Source organism: Clavelina lepadiformis, chromosome 5 (assembly GCF_947623445.1).
Source record: "Clavelina lepadiformis chromosome 5, kaClaLepa1.1, whole genome shotgun sequence".
NCBI lineage: Eukaryota > Metazoa > Chordata > Ascidiacea > Aplousobranchia > Clavelinidae > Clavelina > Clavelina lepadiformis.
This window is the reverse complement of record NC_135244.1, coordinates 7925116-7949368: the sequence shown is the minus strand read 5'-3', so window position 1 is coordinate 7949368 and position 24253 is coordinate 7925116. Positions and strand designations below refer to the sequence as shown.

The window sequence follows — 24253 nt, the reverse complement described above, 5'->3', positions numbered from 1 at the left end:
TTACATTTACCATCTAAATGCTTACCGGTACTAATAAATTCTTACGATGCTATATAGAACCACGTGTCGCTTAAAACGTGTTTGGGGTCGAATGAAATTTTGTCCATTAACTGGTAACCCGTAGTTTTAACCCCGGGTCAAGATGTTCGACACCTGGCTAATCCGTTGATAGCCGGCGATTGAACTCACAAATGGTGTCATAATATCGTGTGGTATATCCGCCACTCCATTGGTCAACAAGCGACGCGAGAATCGTCGCAAACCCAATATTTTCCCATGTTATTTTGAGTGGGATTGGGCCTTTTGAACTTGGATGCCATGATTTTTTCAAAGTGGAATTCTTACAGCGGTTTTATTTGCTATACGTGTGCTTTTGGTCGAGATCAAACGGGCGGTGAGCATTCTGTTCTTTATCAAAGGCCATATTGGTAAAAGTAGTTATGGGACGATTCGCGGCGCCTTGGTTATTATAGCAGAGTTACGGGTACCGGTTAGTTTTATAACTTGACCAGCTGTTCAACTTCTTTTGTGCCGATTTGCGTATTTCCCGGTTCTGATTGCAGTAGCCTTTTAAACCAACCAGAGTCAGGGAACTCGCGTTTGTTCGCGTGACTGCTGGCGAACTCTATCACAATTCAGCCAATTTAAAGCTCCCAGACAAACAAACCTGTTCGAATTTACGCATTACTTCTATTTACTAAAAAGCAAGCAAAACAAAGGAGCTTAGGTATAGAACTACTGAGCCGCGGAATTGTCACCAAACTGCAGGTTTTTAAAGCTTAGTTTTGTAAGTGCGCACCTCCCTTCCGCGTAGGTGGTTGGGTTTCTGTTGTTATTCGATTATATCTTTTGACTTTGTCACAGCGGACGGAGCCTCTTAAAAGGATTTACCGTTGCTTTGAGCTGTACGGTTAGCGATCGTTTGGACCTCTTCGCTTCAATAAACCGACCTCATTCTTAAGCGTTTTTAATATTTCTAATGCGACCAGTCACCTCCATTATAATGTTGACCATGCTGACTGGAGTTTGATCTTACAATTTAATCCAGGGCCATATGTCACGTAAAAAGTGTTAGTCAATAATACATCCTCCCGGGAAATTTCTAATTACTGTAGATGTAGCCGACAAAGGCCAGAGCTGTTGCGCATGTTTGCGTATAAACTTATTCCCAGTGCGTGTGACATGAGCATGTTCATTAAATGGCGTTTTTTTGTAACCTTGTCCATAATACCTTCCCTTTTGGGTCCCCAAATGTTCGTCGAGTTAGACGTACTGGGCCATTACAAAATTGACGTATATCTTTCCGGTCGAATTTTCGAAAACGAAATTAAGCGAAAGTCGTGTTTCCACTTGAATGATATGTTTACTCTAACAGCATTTTGATTAAAGATAATAAAACCGACAAATTCGATTATCATTGTTTGTTACAGTTCCGCACATGCGTCACATACTTGTTTCGATACGTCATATTACTCGTTGGAAAGGCTATTCCTTATTCACAATAGGTTTTTGTTATGGGCTGGAACCCCTGATGCTTTTGAAGAGATTAACGGCCGTGCTCCATCGTCTTTCACGCTGCGACATTCAATATAAACGCCGTAACTGGTCAAGTGGTCCCTTCACAGTATGAATCATTATTGCTTCTTCAATCCCGTATGAGTTGTTTTAAAGAAACAGAAGAAGCTGTTCGTGGGGAGGGTGACTGATTTAAAAGAAATAAGCGGAGGAGCGCATGTAATCACTTATTTTAATCTGGATCATCTTTCCAAACAGGTCTTGTTTGGAACGCGGTCCGTGCTGTTCACGTGAAATCGTCCATGATATTAACAACGCACGGTATAAACCTAAAAACTTTATTGCAACCTTACTTTCTTCCTTAGAAGTGGAAGACTCCATTAGATTGGATCAACTCTGAAACCAATGTACATCGCCAGCGTGCAACATCATCCGTATTTTATCATACTTTATAAGAAGATCACGAACCTTTAAACTTACATTTCACTCAGAATTAGGCTACAGAATGTAGATGATAATGCAGTTTTGTAAGGAAAAGCCTTCACGCCCCTGGGACTTGTTCAACTACCCACTGTGACGTCATGTACTTAGTCGCAGTTATCGTGGGAAAGCCGTATCTTGTGTGTAACATGTAATTTTCCGGTTACTTTCTGACCCAACCAAAGCCGTGATGGTGATTTGCAAGCTTTCTTATTTTCGGGAAATTGCCCCGCTGATCCGCAGATCCTGAACTAAAGCACACAACCTGGATTTACAAAAACGACGGCACACACCAAAATTTTACGACCTCGCCAAAGAGTTTTGCAGGACAAAGTTATTTTTCAATAGCTTGTTAAAACGAATTGTTTGCGCTTGGTTTGTGTGATTCAGTGCTTTGTTTTTCAACAGGAAGCGTGTGCAAATTAGCAAGCAAATCATCAATAGGTTTATTGCAAACGTTGAATATTTTTCTACGACCTCTAATAAACTATACCAATCTGAACGAGGTATAGCGCTTGATGCTGTCTTCAGTAATTTTTCATCTCAATCCCCTCGCATCCATGAACAAAGGATGTCTCATGAAGTAATTTGCGTTAACACAAAGACGGTATAGTATCGAATTACTCTGGTTGACGCCATTTTATCTCGAGAATTGATCTTTGGTTTCACTGTTACCCTAAATCACTGGGCGTGTGTTATCATTCCCCACCCCGTTTTACCGTTTTATGGTAAAGTCTAGCGTCGTACGTTGTCGATTGGAACTATGTTAACCATTGTTGAAGTTAGATTTTTTCTAAGGTTACTCACGGTGGATCTCGTTACCAAGTCAGAGCAATCGTGGGCTATGAAATGCCCATGCTGAGTAATACCCATTTTTCAATATCGTCGTCGTTTAAGGGTACATTTTGTTACCTGGCTCTAGGTTAACCGCTTCCTTGGACGTCATAGTTTAATTGGTCCGAAGTGGCACGACTGGGCATTTTCTGTACAAATTTGGATGCTAATTACAAGCTATTCAAAACAACGCCGTTTTAATCACGATGATCATTAGCTAGTTTTCCATTGATCTCTCCGACTTCGTTATGAAAATGTTTAATCGTTTACTACTAAGAATAGTCACGACAGGAGACAGTTTATTTCGGTTTATCTCGGTTCCTTCAAGCTTGAAGGTGAAATGTTGCCACTTACTTTGCGCCTTATGACTTGTGAGTGTGATATGTCGACACACAGCACACAGTGCCTGTTATCAGAGAGATTTGCCGGCTCTTGTCATGTTGCTCTGACGATGTCCAGTCGCATAAATTATTGGTTCACGCCCATACTTAGCAGAAGGCGATATTATTAATCACGCTAACCCCGTGTCACATAAGCAGATTGTACCGACTGAGCGGGCGCCATCTTCTGTATAAGGATAACTGCAGTAAAGGGTGCCACAGTGTGTATATAATTATTTACGGTTTTATCTCAGTGCTTAATGGTGTGAATAAACGTTGTTGGAATTCTTACGCCAGCCGTTGGTTTCCCACAACGTAGCGTGGAACGCGCAAACCCGACAGATTCCAAGTAACATTTCGTATTATATTTCATGTTATCATGGTTGCTACAATGTACACACCTGTACTTTGTGCAGGTTATGCCTATCTCGTAGCGTGCACGTGACAGCAAATATAGGTGGCCTATTGGGCATTAAATGACCATTGGTACACTTGAAATACTACAGCAACCGTTTGTATTGCGCTCGTCATGCCACTAAAGTTAAACAATGCGCGCTCCCTGTTTCCCGTTAGTATTACTTGTCATGTTTATTATTCCAAGAAAGGATCCAGTAAGGTATGTAAGCTATTACCTGGATGTTTGTGTATGCCGAATTAACAGTTCCCACGGGACGATTGCTTGTCAAACGAACAGCGCTAAAACTACTCAATGTTTTCGTAATTTAATCTACCAACGCCACGCCGTTTAATGCGATTGTCCGTCAATTTTATACAGGTCTGCGTGTACCGATATCGCATCTGTTTCGCGTAAGCCTAATGTGATTAACAATTTGTATTATAAATATCTTTTTAATCCGTTTTTTTATTGTTTCTGGGATGCCACGGTCGATTTTGTTTGGGTTTGGGGTTCCAAACGGCTATAACTTTGAGAACTGCGTTATTGAGATTGTTTTGTTTGTGGTTTTCCAAACGTGTGATATGTCTTATAAGTTCTTCTATTTTTGACCGCATATACGGACTTAAAGCGGCAATTTAAACTAGCAAGTAGGCTTTGATGTCTTACTTTGCATCTTCACTTCGACCAAAATGTTTAGACACGGCAACAAAAATCTTTAACAACTTACAACTAAACCACGAGTGTCCGTCGTAGGTGGGGGCTTGGAGTACCATGCTTAACAACTTTGTGCTTTCAGTGGCGCCCCAGATAAAGGTTACCGCTAGTTATTAAAATACTTACAAGCTCAGAGTATCGATCAGTCATGGTTTCATTTCACTTTTGCATCAGGTTAACCTTCTGATCAAAGCGAAACGATCGAACGAAACCTAAGTGTTATTGAATATTTCTACAACTTCTACCCCTAGACGTTTAAGCTCAGTCGAAATATAGCCCGTTTGATTTGCAATAGAAACGTGTTTTAGTGCCATTAATTTTCGAAAAGGTTAGCTTTTTGGAATATTAAGTTATTGTTGGTTGTAGCCAAGTGTGACTTTTGCTACAACATTGCTGCCAGCTACTTTGCAGTCGCGTAATCAATATTTTAAGGCTAATGTGCATTTAAACAAAACGATCTTATCGTATATTGTGGAAACAGCATATCTTATAGGTAGTGCGTGTTTGTTGTGAATATAAAGGAATGTGGATAACGCTCGGCCTTTAGCACCTAATCCTGCATGCCGATCGCAAACACAAACACTCACGCCAAAACCGTTTAGGATTAGTGCCATTTATGCCATTTTGTTATTTTACCTGGGGTTTTGAAGACGCATTATATACTTTATTCTCTTATTCACTTATACCACAAAAGGATTTCAATGCAATTTTCAGCAGCTGCGACATTCCATGTACAGGAAACCTGCCTTGACGAACGATTTCGTACATTCTGAGACGTTTTGCTTCATTTAACTGGTTGGTAGCTTTTACAGCCATTGCTATCCCCCCAATCACGCCGATTTTTCACTTGTAAATGCTTTCTGGCTTACTCATGGTGTCAGAATTTTTTAAGCGTTGAGTTTGAAGAGGTATTTCTGCCATAGCGTGTTTTTATTCTCGGAAACAGCTTTCGTTTTCTCACCTAAACGCCATCAAAGTAAATGTTTGGATTTGCATATCTTTTGTTGTAAAGTGAAACCAGTAGGGATGCAGACAAAACGCATTTCATTATCCTTTCGCATGTGCTGCGTTTCGTGGTTTGCCGACTTTCCCTTCACACTTCAATCCTATTGGGTTACTTCCTTGCGACGACAGCAAAGCACATTTTAGTCTCAGTGGGTCACAACAGTCAGTCACAGCTTGTTGGGCTTTGTTAAAAGTCCTTCGCAACGGATAACAAGCAAACACAAGTTCATTACTTCTTCCGAGGTCTTTGTACTCCGCGACAAGCCTTTTTAGGACACAGAAAACGCCAATGATTATGCTAAAGAAATGCTTACCATTCGCCGTAGGCCAGTGATTATCCATTATGCGTCGTTGTAATGCCACACATATTACTTAAAGTATTTCTCACAACGCATCATCTGCGTTGTTGGAAGGATAACACAAATCTATGAAGGCCGCACTTGATTTCAAGGCCGATTTCTTGAGTTGTTATCATATTTTTTGCCTTCGTCATTCCGTATTTATCGAAGTCATCGGCTCTTCTATTTACTTGTTGGTAATCAAAGTGTTGATGAAAGTGTCTTAAGATTGATGGATTTTGTCAAACGTGAATGACCTCCAATTCTTAAGCAAGGACGCGAGCACAGTCATTTTGCCCTTACCCAGCAACCATTCCAGTGCTTGTGTTCAACCGTAGCAATTAAACCCGTTGACAAATGAAACCCTCTGGGCCTTGCGTGTGGTCTGTGTACGCCCGGCAAAGGATATTCTGTAGTGATAGAGCACATGGAACTTTCTACAATAATAAACGGTCTAAGCTGATTTCTTGTAATCGTTTCGCTTCGTTTCTCGTAAAATATTTTCACGGCAGAAGTCATATTGGAAGAATAACAAAACCGCCCATTTTAAATTACCGCCTACCGTTTCCTGTATAATGACGTAATGTTTTTAGACCAAACTATCACAATCTTTGTTGTTTTCTTATTCGCCGAAAGACACAATACGTAATTTCTGGGGAGAAACGCGTACCACGGACGGTTTATAGAATTAGGTCGATTAGACGTAATTAGATAAAACTACTGCTTCGGCTTCACAGTAATCGAATATCCTTGGAAATGTGTAAACTGTACTTTGCTGAATCACTAGCCTGTTATTTGGGGCGATATACGTATTAGTAGCCTACGCAGCCATGCCGTTTAATGTTTCACCGAGCGTTGATATCGTGGTGAATTAACAACACATTTTAGTTACGTCGGCATACATCAAAAAGATTTGTGCGGCGAGATCTGTATGTTTGTAGATAAAGATTCACCACGTTTGTGCCGTCGCTATCGTTTTTATAGTGAAGATAAGGACACATTCATCGGTTTAACTAGTTTGGATACAGGCTTTATCACAAAATACCGGATAACATTATTAAGCAATTTGCTTAATATTGCTTCCTGTATAACCGACTCCCTCGTAGCAACCTTTTGAAGTGCACGAGCTGGTATTCGAATTTTTAGGCACCCACAAAATTAACCCAATCGTGTGGGTTTCTACGCAGTGGGCTACATTTCCAATAATGCAGTTCATTATCTTTCGTATACCAATTTCCTTGCTAAAGCTAGGAGGTTGCGTGACAGGTCACAATGAAGGGTTGGGTTGGGTCGCGCTTTCACCCCTTCAGCCATGCTCCGCTTTTCTATTACTTTGATTGTTAAATAAACAAATGACAGATCTTGTGATATCGACTATTGTGGCTTAAGACCCGTGCTACTATTGAACCAACTTGACTGGATGGATGATAATTCCTGAGATCCTAAACATATTTGTTGGAGTTCGCCAAAAACCGTTTTCATTCGCATGCAGATCTTTCGTTACATATTTGATAGTTTTACTGCAATAAAACAATATTTATGTATCCCCTATATATATTCGGAGTATATCAAATACAATACTTTATATTTATGCCCTAATAATCGATTTTTCCTTGATACCTGCTTTAGAGGACAACTAAACTAAATAATTATAACATTTAGTCAAGGCAACTGGTGGAATTTTATGGGTAGTCTCAAACGCTGACTTATACGTCGTGGCCTGCTGGAAAGTCAATTTCTTACAACCCAACATTTTACGGTTACTATTTGATGTTTGTTGAGAAATAAACTCTTAAGTTCCAGGAATTCAGGACAAGATGGTTGTAGTGCGATAGTAGAAGTATGTCAACTTAGATCTGAAAAGTGTTATCCCCACAGAAACATGCCTTGAATGCCAAAGCGAGATATCAACTGAACACGATTAAGTCCATTGGATTTGTTTGTTCAGTGACGCAAGAAGTTGAGTCTTTGATATGCGGAGCGTGCTCAGTGAAGCCTTGAAAGCAATCCGTCCTTTTCCGGTAATCCACTTTCAAATGCTGTGGTCGGTCGAATTTTACGTCAAGCGAAAATCAACTCAACCGAGATTGTGATTGTTTTGAGATATTGTGATCATGAGCGTTGAATGATCTCCCAGGCTTTGTTGAATATGCCCACATCGACTTGAACGTTTCGAAGCGCTCCATCGTTATTTTTTATTTTTTTGAGGTCAACCAAATAGGTCACGGAAGATTCGGATGCCACTAAATGTCAGAGGAGACCACGGTGAACATATTTTGGGATTAGAGCAGACACTTAGCTTTTTCGTTCATCTTTCTTCGATTGATCGTTCATCCCTAACAACGACGCTACGAATTATCGATTCCAGATACGGACCTTGTCAGTCTAATCTCTTAACTAAACCCGACCCCACGACTTGCAAACCGTCAAAACCAAACAGAACATCGCTCGTTAAACGTCCCGCCCCGTACACTTTCCCAGACTAACTATCTTAGTTGAGGAAGAAAAATTTTGATGGACTGATCCAACTAATCCGTAACCGTAAACACGAAAATTAGGGTTGCCGCCTCGGGAAGCGACAGGATTGCGTAAACTTCCCATTAAAACCCAAAAGTAATGATAAACGGGATAAGCCAACTTTAACCTATTTTAAGGAACAGTTGCTAATGATGCGATGTCTTGGAAACGTTTTTAACCGGAATTTTTTACAAATATGCAGAATATCGTGATTGATTGGGCTCTATAACAATAAGCTTTGGTCCGTTATAGACGCCGTGATTGAAATCAATTGAAAAGCGGGACCACCAAACAAGAAACGAATATCCTTCTTACCGAATAAATAAATCAATACGTCGTAGTATCTAATCCGACGTACAAATGTAAAAGCGAAGTTCCTGTTTTGATTAATGTCACGTGGCCGAAGTGGCGGTGCCCGTGTTTGAAAATATAAATATAGCATCAATCGTATGGTCTCGTGTTTTACTTAAGCTTTGCCATGGCAATGAATAGGCGCCAAGTTAACATATTCTATGTTGTTTTTATTGGACTAAATACGCCGTGTCTTTTCACTTAACCAATGTTTTGCTTACCCCTTTGACACGATGTTAGCAACCGGTTGTGTTTGTGAAGTGTTTATATCAGTGTCTAAATTGGTTTTGGCAACGATATTCTTTTTATGGAGGTTGTTCTACGAAATGGAATTGTTGTTCTTTATCTTCTCTCTTTTTCGTATTTACGAGGAGGAAAAAGGCTGGCTCGTCATGAAAAACTTCCCAGAATTGCCCGTTTGTTGGTTGAAATGCTGAGAATGCATTTCTGCTGTGATCCATGGATCTGGTTGTTGTAGGCTTAGGGCAATTTGATCATGAGGTGTCTTGTGATCAATTAGCCGCTTGCTTTACGAAGAGTCTTGTTCATGTTCCCTTGAAAATATAAATGTTCACGAGAGTTTGGGTTTGAATTTGAAAAAACCTTTGGACCAGGTTTGGGCCAGAATTTGATTTCGCACTCTGTCACATTTGCGTTGTAGTTTCACTTTCTTTACACCAGGGGTGACGAACCTATTCGATGACGCGGGCCGCTTTGTCAGTTACGGCTGAGCAAGCGGGCCGCACAATTTTTTTAACATTTTGCATAATAATTAGCATTCAAGCACAACCGCTTCATTTGGCAGATTTTTAGCTGCTCCCGCGGCCGCAAAAAATACATCGATTGAGTGCGGCAATCTATTGAAGACATACTGCTGCGACTCAATTGTGCTATCAGCTTTTGATATCGCATTGCGCAAAGATTAGAAACAGGTGAAAGAAAGTTCAAGACTGCTGGTCTCACCGGACGCTTCGTTCAAGACTGCTGGTCTCCCGGACGCAAAATTTAACCCTAAATTCCGGACATGTCCGGAATTTTCCGGACGGTATGGCAACCCTATAATGGAATATAGGAATATACTTATATATACTTATATACAATATAGGAATATACTTATATATACTTATATACAATATAGGAATATACTTATAGGAATTTCCTATAAGTCCTATATGCCTTGCATGTATGGGCGTTTGTCAAATCGTTTGGTGGGCCGCACAAAATTGTTTGGCGGGCCGCATGCGGCCCGCGGGCCGCAGGTTCGTCACCTCTGCTTTACACAAATATGCATCCTCCAGCAGAGCGCATAGCTCAACTTAGAAAAGGATAACAATCATAGAATGGCATCGAAAGATCACTTTGATGCATTCACTGAATTTAACCTTCAAGCCTAAATCAGACTTCAAATAAATTTTCGTATTCGGGTTTACAATATAAGGCCTGTTTTCAACTATGGCTGGTTATATATAGCAGCGTTCAATCGATCCCTTCCGCAGAAACAAACTTTTCGGTAATGTAACGATTTTAACATTGTGACTCGGATTCGTTGCACGGCATGTCATAGGAACGTGTCCGAACTCTTCCCTAAAACAGCTTTTGTGTTCAACTCTACTAGGCCAAAGCACAGTAAAAGATTAAATAACGAATAAAATCGTATTCCGTTGCGTCGTCGTGGAAAAATCAGATAAATGGTTTACAGATGTTTTTATCATTTTCATTATTTCTGCATCTTTCTGCTAGTTAGTTCTTGAAACTTTTTTACTGATGTTCTTTGTTAAGTGGAAGACGATGACTTAATTTTTTGGGGTCGAATAGCATTCACCGTGCAAATGTCATGCTATCTGTGACTGTACTTTTATAGAAGATAAAAGTAGGAAGGTTGGCATTTGCCATCATATCCCACAAAAATTTGAAAATATTCGGTATGTTGCAAAAGCTATTTCTTCCTGTAACGAGTTCCAATATACGACAGCAATAAGTATTTGCTTTGTTTCACGACTATGCTTTATTCTTGGATCGAGTTACCTGTGTAATAAGCCTGACACCAACCTTTGCGAAAACGTGTGCAACTTCAAACAGTTTCAAAATTCAAACATCCAATTTTAATAGCTTGCCGCATATTGTTGTAGGTGTTGATAACGGCCCAACCCATTTTTATGCCCCTGGGGTGGTCGGGGGCGGTATTTTTAGTACCCCGTTGACACCACGGCAGCCTAATGTTGAACCCTTCGATAGCACGTTCGTTCTCGCCTCCGCTGCAATGTCATTCTCCCATGACGGAGTCCGGTTCCTTTAACTTAACCGCATTGGTTACAACGCTCAGTTACGCGTTTTCACTCTTGTCTTCAGTTTTCGTTTTATTTTTATTTTTTGCAACACTGCAACATTTCGCAATGGGCTTGTTACATATGTAGTTTCGTAAGAATTATTAACTAATATAGAAACCAATTGTGACATTCTTTACTCAAGAGTAACCATTTTTGCCTTACTGGGCAGAAGTTTTAATGTGTTTGCTCGCAATTGTTTTATCTCGCTCGACTTTTCGTGACTGTATAATATTTAAAAACAACTAAGGTTTCACTATAATTTTATACAGTATTTGAATACATTTAAGCTATGGTTTTAATATCTAAATTTTCTTTGAAACAATAATATAGTAATAACTATGTAAAATAAGATGGTCTAACGAAAACGTTTGCAGTTGCTGGTGTAAAAGTTTCTCCTGCTCTTAGAAAAAGTCACAATGCTCTGACGACTTCCGGCGCTCTCGTTAGCGTGTTCGTGCAAAGTTTGGAATATAGGCGTGTCTTTTCTAGTAAAACTTTGCTTAAAATTTAGTTGTGTAAATTGATTAATCTCGGGAAGACTTTTCTCGATACCTACTTCAATCATGATTAAATTTAGTAAGCTTACTCACTGAGTTAATTTTGTATGACGTCAGAAAACTCCCCCCCCCCACCCAACAGGAATACCAATAACTTAATTAATTAATGATTAGTTAAGCATATACAATGCATTAAAATTTTACAAGTGTATATATTTTTCAGAAAACTCGAAACCTTCCGGTTTTCCATACATAGACGTCAACCCGACTGTAAAGACAGTGGAAAAATCACGGTCACTTATATTGGACTGTGCAGTTGGGGGAACTCCCCAACCAGACGTTATCTGGTACAAGGACTACAAGCCTCTTTACATTGATGGGACTAGAATAACAATGGCTCCGGCGGGTAAGTTTTAATAGTGCCTAGTTTTTACAGTTAATTTTTTTTACGTGAATGTTAGTCAAAACGGAGAATTTTATTTCCCTTGCTCTGAAATAGAATAGCTTAGAAACGTCCCTTTATTTTTTGGAAAAGATTTTAATATGCTACGTGATCAGAGCGACGTTTCGTTTGTTCTTGTTAGTTATTAAAACACACAGCAAACTGTTGTGTACGTGTAGCTTGGCAGGTAACCACACAGCACCCAGTTCAACAGTACAGTTTAACTCCCTGCTTCCAATCTCAAACATTCTTTCTCACGATTACAACAAACAACAGCCAAATTTTCGAAGCTTTATTACGTCATAGTAACCGGTCTTTTGATCTCAACTTTGCCCGTCTAGTTTGGGTTCACATGCAATTGCGCCTGGCGCTAAAGGGGTTCTAAACCAGCTTTACCCGTTGCAAAGTCCTAAAATGTCGTTTGACCCAAGTTTCCTAAAGTGTGCAAAGAGAGTTACCTGATAGCCGTGATAAGACAGCTGACGTGCATTTAGTTAAGAGAAATCGGGATATCTAAAGCAAAAAACAGCGTATAATACGTGCCTTGTCGTCTTTGAGATCATTGTTAAACATTTGTCATTAACTGGGTTCAAGTGGAAATTGCAGGGTATATCGCCTCGATGATACCTCTGATTTTTCATCGTCTGTCAAGCTAACTATGTCAGATATCTCTTGCCGTAAAGATCACATCATTACGTTTTTAGCAAATATTGAATGGACCCAAAGAGGTTTCGTCGATTTGTTCTCGAACAAAAGTTAGTAGAATCGTAAAACCTGACGTATCTCTTTTAACATTTGTTTCGCTTGCTATCACGTAAATAAATTTGCTTTAGTTCGTCCGGTTTACTTGATAGCAAACTGTACCGTTTATTTTTCCTCATCTACTCCAGTTCTTATGGCCCGATTCTGCGTCAATAACAATTAAGAATCCCCTTGATACTACGCAGTACACTTTTAACTCAGCGGGTATGCCCATACCACGAGGGTCTGGTGCCCTCGTGGTATGGGCTCACAATTTATTACATAGAATGATAGAAGTAACATCAACTTCTGCTTAATGCAATGATACAATTTACTTTGCAATGACAAAACTGTGAAGTTAATTGTGGGTCAATCGTTGTCACACTTTTTTGTTATTGTGATACTGTTTCATAAAACAATGGGAATTATCTTGTTGCTGCCACATGTTGTTTTCAGATTATCTTCTGCTAAATACCGGCGGCATACTTAGTGACAGACTTACAGCTTGATAACCTAGGAATAAGGGCAAGCATTCTGCAACACAATTGGATCAGGATCTCTGCTTTTATATACCATCGTTTTGTTTCATTGAAACGATACTTTATTTGTACTTATTTTCGCGCTTAAAGGCTAATTGTGTTGACTAAATTAGTCAATATTTTGTCGACTGTTTTGTTAAAAGTGTTCATGTTGCTAACTAGGTTAGGGCGAAATGTTGTTGGAATACCTTACCTATGGTTATGAATTGTAGGTTATATTCCTTCATATACAACCTATATTTAAAAGATAGATTGGAATATCATCCGTAAATATTCAATCGCATATGCGAGACTGACGTGGGTACAAAAATTACAAATGTGGGTAGCCGTGGATGAGGCTGAAATCCATGTGAGACGATTGCGGAGAGAAAAAAATGTGCTCCTGGTTCGGACCGCTGGCCAATCGATTGGTCATCTTTTTGACGTATCCGTGGAAGGACGTCATAACAAACAAACGGTTTGGTCAAACAAGTCGTTTTAGCGGACGGCTTCGCTGATATGTTTGATCAGCTGTCACATGCAATCGCGCTTAAATGGTCTAATTTTTTATCAGAGCATTTTGTTTGGACGATTACGGAATCGAGCGCTTCCATATTGATCACTCTGTGCATAAGTTGAATCGATGTGTGGCTTTGACCCGTTCGGTAAATGTGTCAAGCGAACGCCCGTACTCTTACTAATTTGATCGATCGGCAGGTTTTGCGTGACGCGCCTTCAACCGTCTTAACAAACACTGTCAAACGAAAAATAGCCTTGAAATATTTTACGACTGGCTGATTCATTCACTCGTTTAACCAATGAATGGAAACAGTCTCGAAAAGTTTTGATTGTAGACCTTTCCATTGTGTAAGCTATACTCCTATACTATTGTTCTGTGGTAGTAAACCCGATTTTAATGATTAAAATAATTGAAATTTGGACAACATTTCACGTAATAAACGTACGGGTGGTCAGGAGTGATGGAACAATTCATTCCCGTCAATAAACGACAGTCTGCTGCCATTTACCTCCGTCAGTCAAGGCCATAGTTAGCCATGAATTCCAAAACGGCTTTTCAGATAGAGCAAGCTATTTATAACAGCGCATATAAACAATTCAGACATCGCATTAGAAGTGGAAAATTTCACATGCTACCATATATAAACACATATCAACACGACACGTTTAGCCAACTTTAATGTCATGAACTTCTTACACGAACGTGCACCTTTGATCCGGGACCGTACGAAGCCTCCGGTTTTCGGTGCTTGCATTCGCATCTGTGTTGGAAACCAGTTGTACACAAATACCCAACATCGATGCACTTAAGAATGACTATGCTTTGATGCGGTTTACACCACGCCTCTAAAAGTCGTTGGCAGCTTACCGAAATGGAGCATGCCATTTTCATAACAACAAACTATAGGAAGTGGTTTTATTCGAGAGGTTTTAATTACTTTGGAAAAACATTCCACGATTTTCAAAGCTCTTGTTGTGTTATGAATCGTGGCTCCTGAATCTGCTCTTACATGTGCGCCCAATGCGGATCAACTCGTGTTCCATCCCGGAAATCCAGCAAGATACTTCAACCAAATGCACTGCGTGCCGTATACGTATATTCGGCATTGGCACTTGCTGATGTCCTGCGAATGGAAGTGAATTGCAAACAGGAACAATGGGCAGTGATCGCATAACTTAATTAGTTTTGCCCTCGTTTCGCTTCTATGTTCTGGTTTCAGCCATTTTCAATTAATATGGAGTAGTCCATCACCGTTTCCGTTGAATTACACACATCGCAGAGACTCCCTGTGACCTTAAGGGATTGGACGTCTTTATTTATCTCTATTGTTTGATATAGATAATTGCTATCAGTAAGGCACACCAACAAACACAAGAGAAAAAGACACATCTGCAGCTGTTGCGACCTTACTATTGTCGTACATGCGGCTGCGCGCGTTATAGTTAATGCAGATGACTTTCAACCCTTGTTTCAATTTGATAACTGCCACCGACGCCGCCAATCATTTAAGAAAATAACATTTTAGTTAAAAAATCATGGTTGACCAGTTTGTTGAAACCCGTGTGATTGCCAAAACATTGATAACGTTATCAAATCTAGACCAGAGTTTTAAAGATATCAAACAACAACAAAGAACGTGTGAACATTTTCAGCTGCATCTCGATGTTGGCTTTTTACAACAGAGCGTGTACAGAATGCTTTGATGGACATTATCTTTACGTGAACTTGAGACCTATTGCGTGCACGTGCAGGAAAAATTCCATGTTTTCAAATAGTATGTGGCGCGTCAAGTGCCCAAAAATCGTTTGGGTTAAGTAAACTGATTTGGGTAATAAGACCCTGGCTTAAGTATGTAACCCGAACTTGAGTTAAAACTGTACTGGTGACCCCACTAAAGGAATCGTTTAGCGCTTGTTACTGCGTTATGTTAACGCTATCGTATTAATCTTATTTTGACGGAGGTTATTTGCTATTTTTATCTTTTTTCAAGGCAGACATTATGCTCCTGTATCGTTTCCTGGTATCCAAGACGCTCCTTATAAGGTGTTCGCCGTTTGACTGAATTCCAGTCGTTTTACTCGTTTTTGCTTTTTTCTTTCTTGTTTTAGTCGGTTTTGGTCGACCGAGACACGCCGTGAAAGGAGATTATGTGGAAAAATTATCGACGTTTACTCAAAACTGATTAGCTTCTCAGTTGGCTCAATTTCACGGGTCGTTATTTTTCACGCCGCCTGCCCGACCCACCCTAGCAAACGAAGTCGAATTTTTGACCGACGGGGAGATGAGAAGTGAAGTGTCTGTACTGTGTCACCTGCACCCCACCCTCAGTATAAATAACGCCCAACATTCAGTAAACACGGTAAATTGGCTTTTAACTGGCGAACTTATGAAACAGCGCCGCGTGAAACGTCCCCCAAATTCTTCTTTAAAATATAATTTTAACAAATATCTATTTACCCATCATACTCTGCGGAATGTTGTCTATTGGCTCTAAACGTCAGAAATAGATACCGAAAACGTCAAGCGGTCTTAAATTAGCCCACGTGAAAATATAATTATTAAATTAAATCGCGCAGTTTTAAACAAGAGCCTGTTCAGTTCAAATTGCAGTATTTCGCACGCAAGCCACTGATCTTGTTAACCGCAAGGATCAATTTACATTTTTCAGGACCAGAATCGACCTTCGTTCTTCGCAGGTAACATTTCAGCAATGCACCCCAGACCCCACTCGTCCCTACAGATTCATTCGAGGCCGTCTTAAGACTCCAAACCGTGTTAGACGTTTAGTGGTGTTGTCGGCGACCTTTTATTACTCTTAACCGATGTCGCACTGCCACTTGAAACATATTCAAGTCAGAATGGAAGCTCCAACACTTACCTTGTATGTTTAAGGGAACGTTTTAATGACGCCTGACTCCTAAACAATATTTATTCATGACAACGACGGCCAGGTGGCTAATCAGTATTACGTAATTATTTATACTGCCCACGTTTAAACCACAAAATTCGTCCACGAGGTTAAAGTATTATTATTGTGTTTGTCTCTCTGTCTGAGTCAGCGTCGCGGTTAGATGACGTAACATGTGGCACCACTTGCCAACGAAGCAGATTTTTAATAAACTAAGCGATGTACCCAGTTAAGTAAATGTTCCTGATGACAACTTTACATCTAACATTCAGTTTTTGTGAGTGACGCACTTTTTCTTGCACCAAACTTAATCCTTTTATTTGCCATACGCTTTTGAATGTCACCTCATTTCTTTCCGGCTTTTTCGGAATGTTCTCGATAAAGTATGATGATGTCATGCTCATGTACGGTAGTTTGTGGATCGGTGTAGCATTAGTTGATTTGACCTGGAAAATATGTCTAAGCTGTCTTTGATACCGATTTCGTATGAATTACGTCAACAAAATACTATGTTATAACTTAACGCTAGATTGTTCATAATGGTTTTGAATAGAATTTTTGAACGCCTACGGCTTCAGACTTCAATTGTGATTTTTCAAGGGCATCAATCATTTGTTGTCTTTTCAATCGCGTTATCTCTTTAAAACGTCTTAACCAGATTTCACTGATAAAAGACGCGCAATTTACCTGATTTGTGATGAAATAATTCGAAATTTTTAATACTTTCCAACGCATAAATCGTCTTTGTCTGAATTTATTTATGTGTTATGATAAAATGACATGATATATAAATAGGCAAGATCAAAACCGTGAAACCTATGTACAACTTTTGCTGTGTATACACTGAAATCGGATCGAACGATGCTCAGAGTAGCTTTATGGCCTTATTAATACACGTTGCATTGTAGGCATAATAATATTTTTAATTTACGCAACTCGACATTTTTGACTTGTTTGCAAAAAGTGTATATTTCGCCTGAAGTGCACTTGACGTTATTTTTAATGCCCCTGACACATTCATTCGCCCTTTGGAGGATCGTTTCTGACGCACTTTGTCAACGACTTTTTCATTTTTCAACAGGCACACTCAACATTCTGAGCAGCAACGATTCCGACCAGGGAAAATACCATTGCTCCGCTCAAAACCACTTTGGGACCATATTCTCGGAAGGGGCCAACGTCTTTGTCCGTGGTAAGAAGGTTGCTTTAATTTTTACACCGTCCTACATTAACCTAGTTTGTTTAGACTTAGAGTCTGTTTCTAGCAAAAATAACTTCAACAAAATATATCACGTTTTCATTAAATCTTTTCACTTGGCCTTTCGGATATTAACAGAGAGGAATGGAGGTAAAGATATGTGCTTGGTTAGAAAACGGTCTTGTTTGTCTATCAGGTTAAGTAACAGTGCGTACTTACCTGTAAACTAGCTCACCTCTCATCGATTATATTGTTCCGTATCACTAAATTGATAGTTGCTTCTACCATTTGTAAACTTGAATCGTCAAAGGTTTGGAATTAATTCAATTCAAACCCGGTCGTTGTTGTCCATTATTGAATATATCGCTTCATCCATATTTGGTATGAAGAGCTTGTGGAACATCTCTATAGCGATCCACACACAACTATTTGCTGTGGCTTAATCGATGTTCTTTGTCGTCAAGTAAAAAGTTTTAAACCAAAATTGTAGCCTGTTATATGCCCAATAGATCTTATCCTTTTTATTCTATACATCCAGTGAATGTATTAATCCTGGGGCCGTGTTTTTCGATGTTTTTTCTGCTTTGGATGTTTAGACAAAGGTTGTATTTATTTCAGTTTCGTTATTGCATTGTTTTTGGGTCGCTCGCTATCTATGGTTTGGCCGGAAAACGTACATTTAATGCGCATTATGTGTTTACTGCGCTTATTGTAAATCTAACTGGAAATTTGCAACACTTTTCCCAGATCAGTAATCATAATCTGGCATGACCCACAACACCTGAAGTTATGGTTATGCGTATGATTTCTTTTAAAATAACCGCCTGTCTATATTGACGTGGCTATTTTTCAGTTTTGGCTGAAATGAAATACAGTTCCTTGTGAGGTGAATTTCATTCCATAGGTTTAAACTTCTTTCATTTGTTTCCTGCAGTTCGACGAGTTCCTCCGAGATTTTCTATTTCCCCGAGAAAGAGTTACGACGTTTTACAAAACGGCGACGTGGAAATCGTTTGTGTTGCTGTTGGCGCGCCCATGCCGTATGTAAAATGGCAGATAGGTACAAATTTCTTCGTGCTTGACATTTAAAACATCCTTGCATTTTATTTATCGGAGTTCAGTATGTTTTGGTATTCCTATAAAATGACGAATTGCTGATAACTGACCTACTACCGCCAGCAATAACAATAAAAACTACTATTGACATTCCAGAAACACCCGACGGTCCATTCCAGGTGCTACCGGTCAGTGCGGATCGCCCAAAAGTGGGTCGGTTAGTTCTATCCTTGAAGAACGTCAAGGAATCAGCCAATTATACTTGTGTTGCAACCTCAGTGATCAGTTCCATCAAGTTTACGACTGAAGTTCGTTTGAAAGCCCTACCCAAGGTAGTCAATCAATTTGAAGTCTAACGTTGCCGCCTCTCATTTTGATACTTGCTATTAAATTTTTTAACTGGTTCATCATTGGTTTTATTTTGTAGCCACCCTTAGACATGCGTAGCTCAGAATTCGGCAACACGGCGCATATGATTCGGATAACTTGGAGATCTGGGGATCTCGAACCCGTCGACAGCTATACCTTGTACTACAGACGACGATTTAGCAACGGTCCCTACGATTCTTTCACGCAAATCTCGTCCACAAGGTAAACATTTAAGCCTTAAATTAATTTACTAATGAATAAATTGATTACTTTGTAGTGAGTTATTAGACACATGCTAAACTTGAACGGCTGGCTTAGAAATATAAGAAACTGTAAATAAGAAATATAAGCGAAAAAACATACCAATTCACTGATACATTTGCACAGCTTTTCTGTTTCTGGTCTGGATCCGTATGTTTACTACGAATTTCGAGTATCTGCAATCAATGGGCAAGGAGAAGGCAACATGAGCAAGCCTTTCTACGTTAGGACCAACGAAGCCGGTAGGTCCTAGCTTCTGAAGAAGTCTCGCATTTTTTAATCTCAATCCGATTTGTTGGCAAAGAAAAAAGAAACTTTTTCCCTGAAATTGATATTATTTTACACACGCCCTGGCATGCAGACCAGATAGGCAAGTTGACTTCTAATAACTTGGTCTAACCTCACCTTGTTAGTGTGGCTGTAATTGGATCGGAAAGCGTAAAAACAAAGGCAACCGTTTGAAAGCAACCATTTTAACGGTTACCTTACAGCCACAAAACTTGGTACGGCAGGTGTTGACACGGTTAAAAAGAAAACTTTGTAATGCGATCTTGTGGCGAGATATTACAGTAACATTCTTTGTCTTATTGTTACATTGACGACCCAGTCACGATGTACGCAATTGATTTGTCCCTGAATAGATGGAAAATCAATTCTTCTCGTCCTGTATGCACAAGTTATCATTTAACTTTTGGTTTCAGTTCCAAGTGACGCCCCCGAAATACTGACCGCCTATATGGTCGGAGTAAACATCGTTATGCTCTCGTGGAGCCCTCCAGTCCAACCCAACGGGAGAATAACATCCTACAAGGTTTACTACACCAGTACCCCTTCACTGCCAATATCAGGTAATAAACACCACTTTTGTGTGGCAAAAACGTCGCAAAACAGGAATTTTAGTCTGCTTTTTTTTGTTTCAGGGTGGGAAGTACTGCCGATCGGCGACAGACAGCAGGTCGCTTCGGTTCGGAATCTAGCCAGGCAGGTCACATACAGCTTCCGGGTTGCGGCGGAAAACTCAGCTGGGGAAGGCCCGACATCGGAAACGGCGTTGGTCAAAACCGTCCAAGGAGGTACGCCCTTGTCACATAAACAACAATTTGGTAAATCTTTGCAGAAATCACAGTGATTTTTACTCCAGTTCCTGCACAACCACGAAATTTCCGCGGAAGAGCCGAATCTTCGACCAGCATCCGGCTGCAGTGGAATCGTCCGACGGAGGAAGAATCCAAAGGAATAGACATCAAAAGTTACATCATGTATTACAACTGCAACGGTTCTGCCTGTTCGGTTGGTGACAGTGTTCTGGCACATAAATTTATTAAAATTAACAACATCTGATATAATATACCTCAGAAAATGAAAGTACTTTTATCAACGATTCAACATAAACTCAAATAGTGTAATATTTTATTCTGAATTGTATTTTCAGTCGATCGAAAAACGAATCACTTTCGATCCAACTGATGAATACGCTCTGACTAATCTTAACCCGAACTCAGTTTATCGCATCAGACTTGCTGCTCAAAGCGTTCGCGGTGAAGGCATCGTGACACCCACCATAGCCGTGAAGACCTTGTCTGACGGTAAGAAGCTCATTAAAGATCCTTTTTCTTGTCTAATTACGTTCTTAGCTGAATATTACGTCAAATCGCCTGTTTTCATTCTGTCACTTGGTATGGAAGGCTTTGTCTTCTTGTTAGATATTTATTTTCGTTGTTCTAATTGCAACTCTTGTATTTTCTTTTTGCATTTTTTTGTCTCGCTCATACGCAATGCGTATTATGATGCTGGACCTTCGATGTCTATACGTGGCATGAAACTGATCGTAACTTGCATGTATATGTTCCCCAAATCGTTTATCATCGCTGTCGTGCTGCACGTTCCTTGCAACGAACCCCGGAGCAGTTCCCTCAGCTCCGCCGCAAAACGTGGACGCATTCTCCGTCGACGAAAATTCCATTCTGGTTGAATGGAAGACACCTCTCAAAGAGAACCATAATGGTCGCTTGACCAGATACACTGTCTACTATGCTATGAAAAGCGATGAAGCCGCTTCGAGCCAGTATTCAACTAATCCTAACGTTACATCTACCATAATAAAAGGCCTAACTCCGTTTACAACGTACGATGTTCGTGTTAGCGCTTGGACCGAGGTCGGAGAAGGTCCATCCAGCGCAGTAGCTGCTGTAACCACCGCAGAATCAAGTGGGTTTATGATATAAATTAGTGTAGACTGAAGAGGATTACATTGTTCCTATTGTTCTCTAAATGGCATCGTTTTTATGTTGTTCGACGTCGTAAAGCAACAATAAGCAATGCTTATCGTTAATATTGCATTTTGGCATATCATTTGCACGATATATGCGATATCTCTTGTCCGCGCATGCTTATTACACAGACCCAGACTTGCTATTTACATCCTGATAAGAGATAGATTCGAAAAAACTCCTGATCCGGTTTTAATTTATCATTTTATCCTGCTCGCTTTAGCTCCTGGAAGATCTCCCAGCAGTGTTCAGCTGTATGCTATTAATTCAACATCTGTCCGCGTTCGTTGGTCTCCGGTGAGGAGACAAAACCTCCACGGAAATTTAAGAGGATATCAGGTCGCTTATGAGGATGTGGTTAGTGGGCGGAATTTCATCGTGAATACGGATGAGGATCTGAGGGGATCAGGATCAGATCAAGCGCTGGTGAGTTGTCAACTTCTTACGTTTTGCGATCACTTTAACATTCGTTGAAGTGTGTGTCCAGTTTATGTGCAAATTGTAAATTTTATGTCTTAACTGACGGCGCAATGCGACGTGAACATAAAAACTGCTGTATATTAATTATATTTTTAACAAGCGCGAGAAAATAAATGACTAAACGATAAATGATTATTTCACACTGAGTAAGTTTTTCTCACAATAAACTAAAAGGATGAAACGATATGCAAATACGCAACGATTAGTCGGTGATTTACTTCCATTCCCTTCATAACCAACCCACTTCCATGTACAGTGTCGTCGCAAACATTCACTTCGGAGATGGGAAAAATGTCGACAGAATAACTTATTGGTAAGCGGCACTCACAGGAATGCCTCAAAACTACCATGGCCTTGTACTTAACCTCAGCACTTCAATATTGAGCCGATTGCTCGACTTACCTTGTTTTCTGGTCGTTGGAGATAAAACGGCTGGGTTTCCCCGTCTTAAGAATTTGAAAATATTTTGGTGTTTGGTTCATTGCTCACATCGATAATAACCCTGAGGCACACTGAACGTTTTAAGCCTTTGTTTCAACGACAAATCTTCACCTTGTGGTTTTTTGTTCGTTTATTTTGAAACTTGGAATTAACCGCATGTCTAATACTGAACTGTTTTTTTTTTGCATACAACTTACTTTAACCGAATAATCCGTGTTACTGTTTTATTCTCATCACGCACGAATTTCAGGGACGGGATTAACATGCTGGTTTGGATAGATTTTTACTTGACACCAGTATCGGTGGAAATATACTCCCTTTTTTCTTATACTAACGTTCCTTAGAAAACATTAACTGTCATGTAAGTTATGTATATGCTCTTTATTTCCAGGAGTTTGTTCTCAGTGGTCTGCGTTCAAGGACGCGATACTCGGTGTCAGTTGCCGCATTCACGGTGAAGGGAAACGGACCATTCAGCGAAGCGCAATACGTTACTACCAGAGGCAAAGGTTGGTTTAATTTCACAACAATGCATTGCTGAACGTGGTTCTATATCAGTTAAGCACCTATCCTGCACTGAAGAAACATTTTGTGTTGTTATTCTGCGGATTTGCTCAATAATGTTTTAACTTCCATGGAAATAGCACAACCTCTTTCGAGTGGTCCGGTTTTACTTAACTTGTTTCTCGCTTGCAGTTCCATCTGCCCCATCGTTGTCAGTTACAAAATCAAACGAAGGCAAAGCGTATGTGGGATGGGAAATACCAGAATCCACGTTTGGTAATATCATCAGCTATGCCCTAAGCTACAGGTGAGTTGCAAACCATTGTTGGCCTGATCGCAGTACAGCATCGTAAATAGCCTGAATTTCTATCTGGTCCGGTATATTTTACTACCAATCCGCCGTGGACAATTGTTTTTTAACAAGCCCCTATGTATTTGAAATCATCTTGTCTGGCGCCAGTTTCCGTGATTTTAGTCGCATACTTTGCTTAAATGCGAAGTCTTGGCGTTGCCATTTATTTTCGTCTACTAAGGCGACTTTTTTTACCAGATGTATCGACTGCACCGACGAACAAGGGGGAACCGAATGGACCACTCGTCGATTTGATGAAAGCCAGACATATCACACGCCGAAAGATGTAATACCCGGATGGAGGTACGAGTTCAAACTGGCAGCATCCAACTCTGAAGGTGAGAATCGCACTGGTTTACAAATTAAGTCCTAAAATTTGGAATATTTGTTTCCTTTATATACTCTCTCACTGGACAATAATTTAGTGACTTCATTCCCTGTTTTACTTTCTCATTAAATCACTTTCTGTAATATTGTGTCGTATTATGTAGGTTTGGGTGCCAACTCCACCATCACAATATCCTTGCCTTCTCTTAAACCTTCGGACGCGCCCCGCGGTTTGAGCGGAGAAACCCTTCCCGAACCCCCGAAGAGAGATGGCAGTCCTCCCGATCATAAATTCGGAATTAAATTGACGTGGCTTCCTTTGCCACATGATGTTAGCAATGGCCCGATCACCGGCTACGCCCTCTACTCGGGAGCGTCGACCCTGACTACGGGAGATTACACTAGATCCATTACCGACAAGAACTTTTATTGGTTTCGGGCGGTTTTACCTGAAGAGAAGTACGGAATCGATCCGCTATTTCCATTTCTCCGACTCGTGTTTTTTGTCATG

General features: G+C 40.1%; 1 protein-coding gene across 2 annotated transcripts in view; it reads left to right on the top strand.

The window, feature by feature from the left end:
* LOC143461001 (receptor-type tyrosine-protein phosphatase F-like) overlaps positions 1 to 24253 on the top strand; it is a 36428-nt gene that overhangs the window by 5030 nt on the left and 7145 nt on the right. The window contains exons 4-20 of one of the 2 annotated variants that reach the window (XM_076958730.1): positions 11579 to 11761; positions 17566 to 17676; positions 18617 to 18742; positions 18895 to 19070; positions 19166 to 19329; positions 19495 to 19610; positions 20070 to 20216; positions 20289 to 20441; positions 20510 to 20658; positions 20801 to 20954; positions 21277 to 21576; positions 21862 to 22064; positions 22375 to 22431; positions 22951 to 23068; positions 23256 to 23370; positions 23614 to 23753; positions 23907 to 24201. In XM_076958730.1, the coding sequence (XP_076814845.1) occupies positions 11579 to 11761; positions 17566 to 17676; positions 18617 to 18742; positions 18895 to 19070; positions 19166 to 19329; positions 19495 to 19610; positions 20070 to 20216; positions 20289 to 20441; positions 20510 to 20658; positions 20801 to 20954; positions 21277 to 21576; positions 21862 to 22064; positions 22375 to 22431; positions 22951 to 23068; positions 23256 to 23370; positions 23614 to 23753; positions 23907 to 24201 (2707 nt within the window). The remainder of the gene's footprint in view (positions 1 to 11578; positions 11762 to 17565; positions 17677 to 18616; positions 18743 to 18894; positions 19071 to 19165; positions 19330 to 19494; positions 19611 to 20069; positions 20217 to 20288; positions 20442 to 20509; positions 20659 to 20800; positions 20955 to 21276; positions 21577 to 21861; positions 22065 to 22374; positions 22432 to 22950; positions 23069 to 23255; positions 23371 to 23613; positions 23754 to 23906; positions 24202 to 24253) is intronic. The other variant, XM_076958731.1, reaches the window with a different exon arrangement.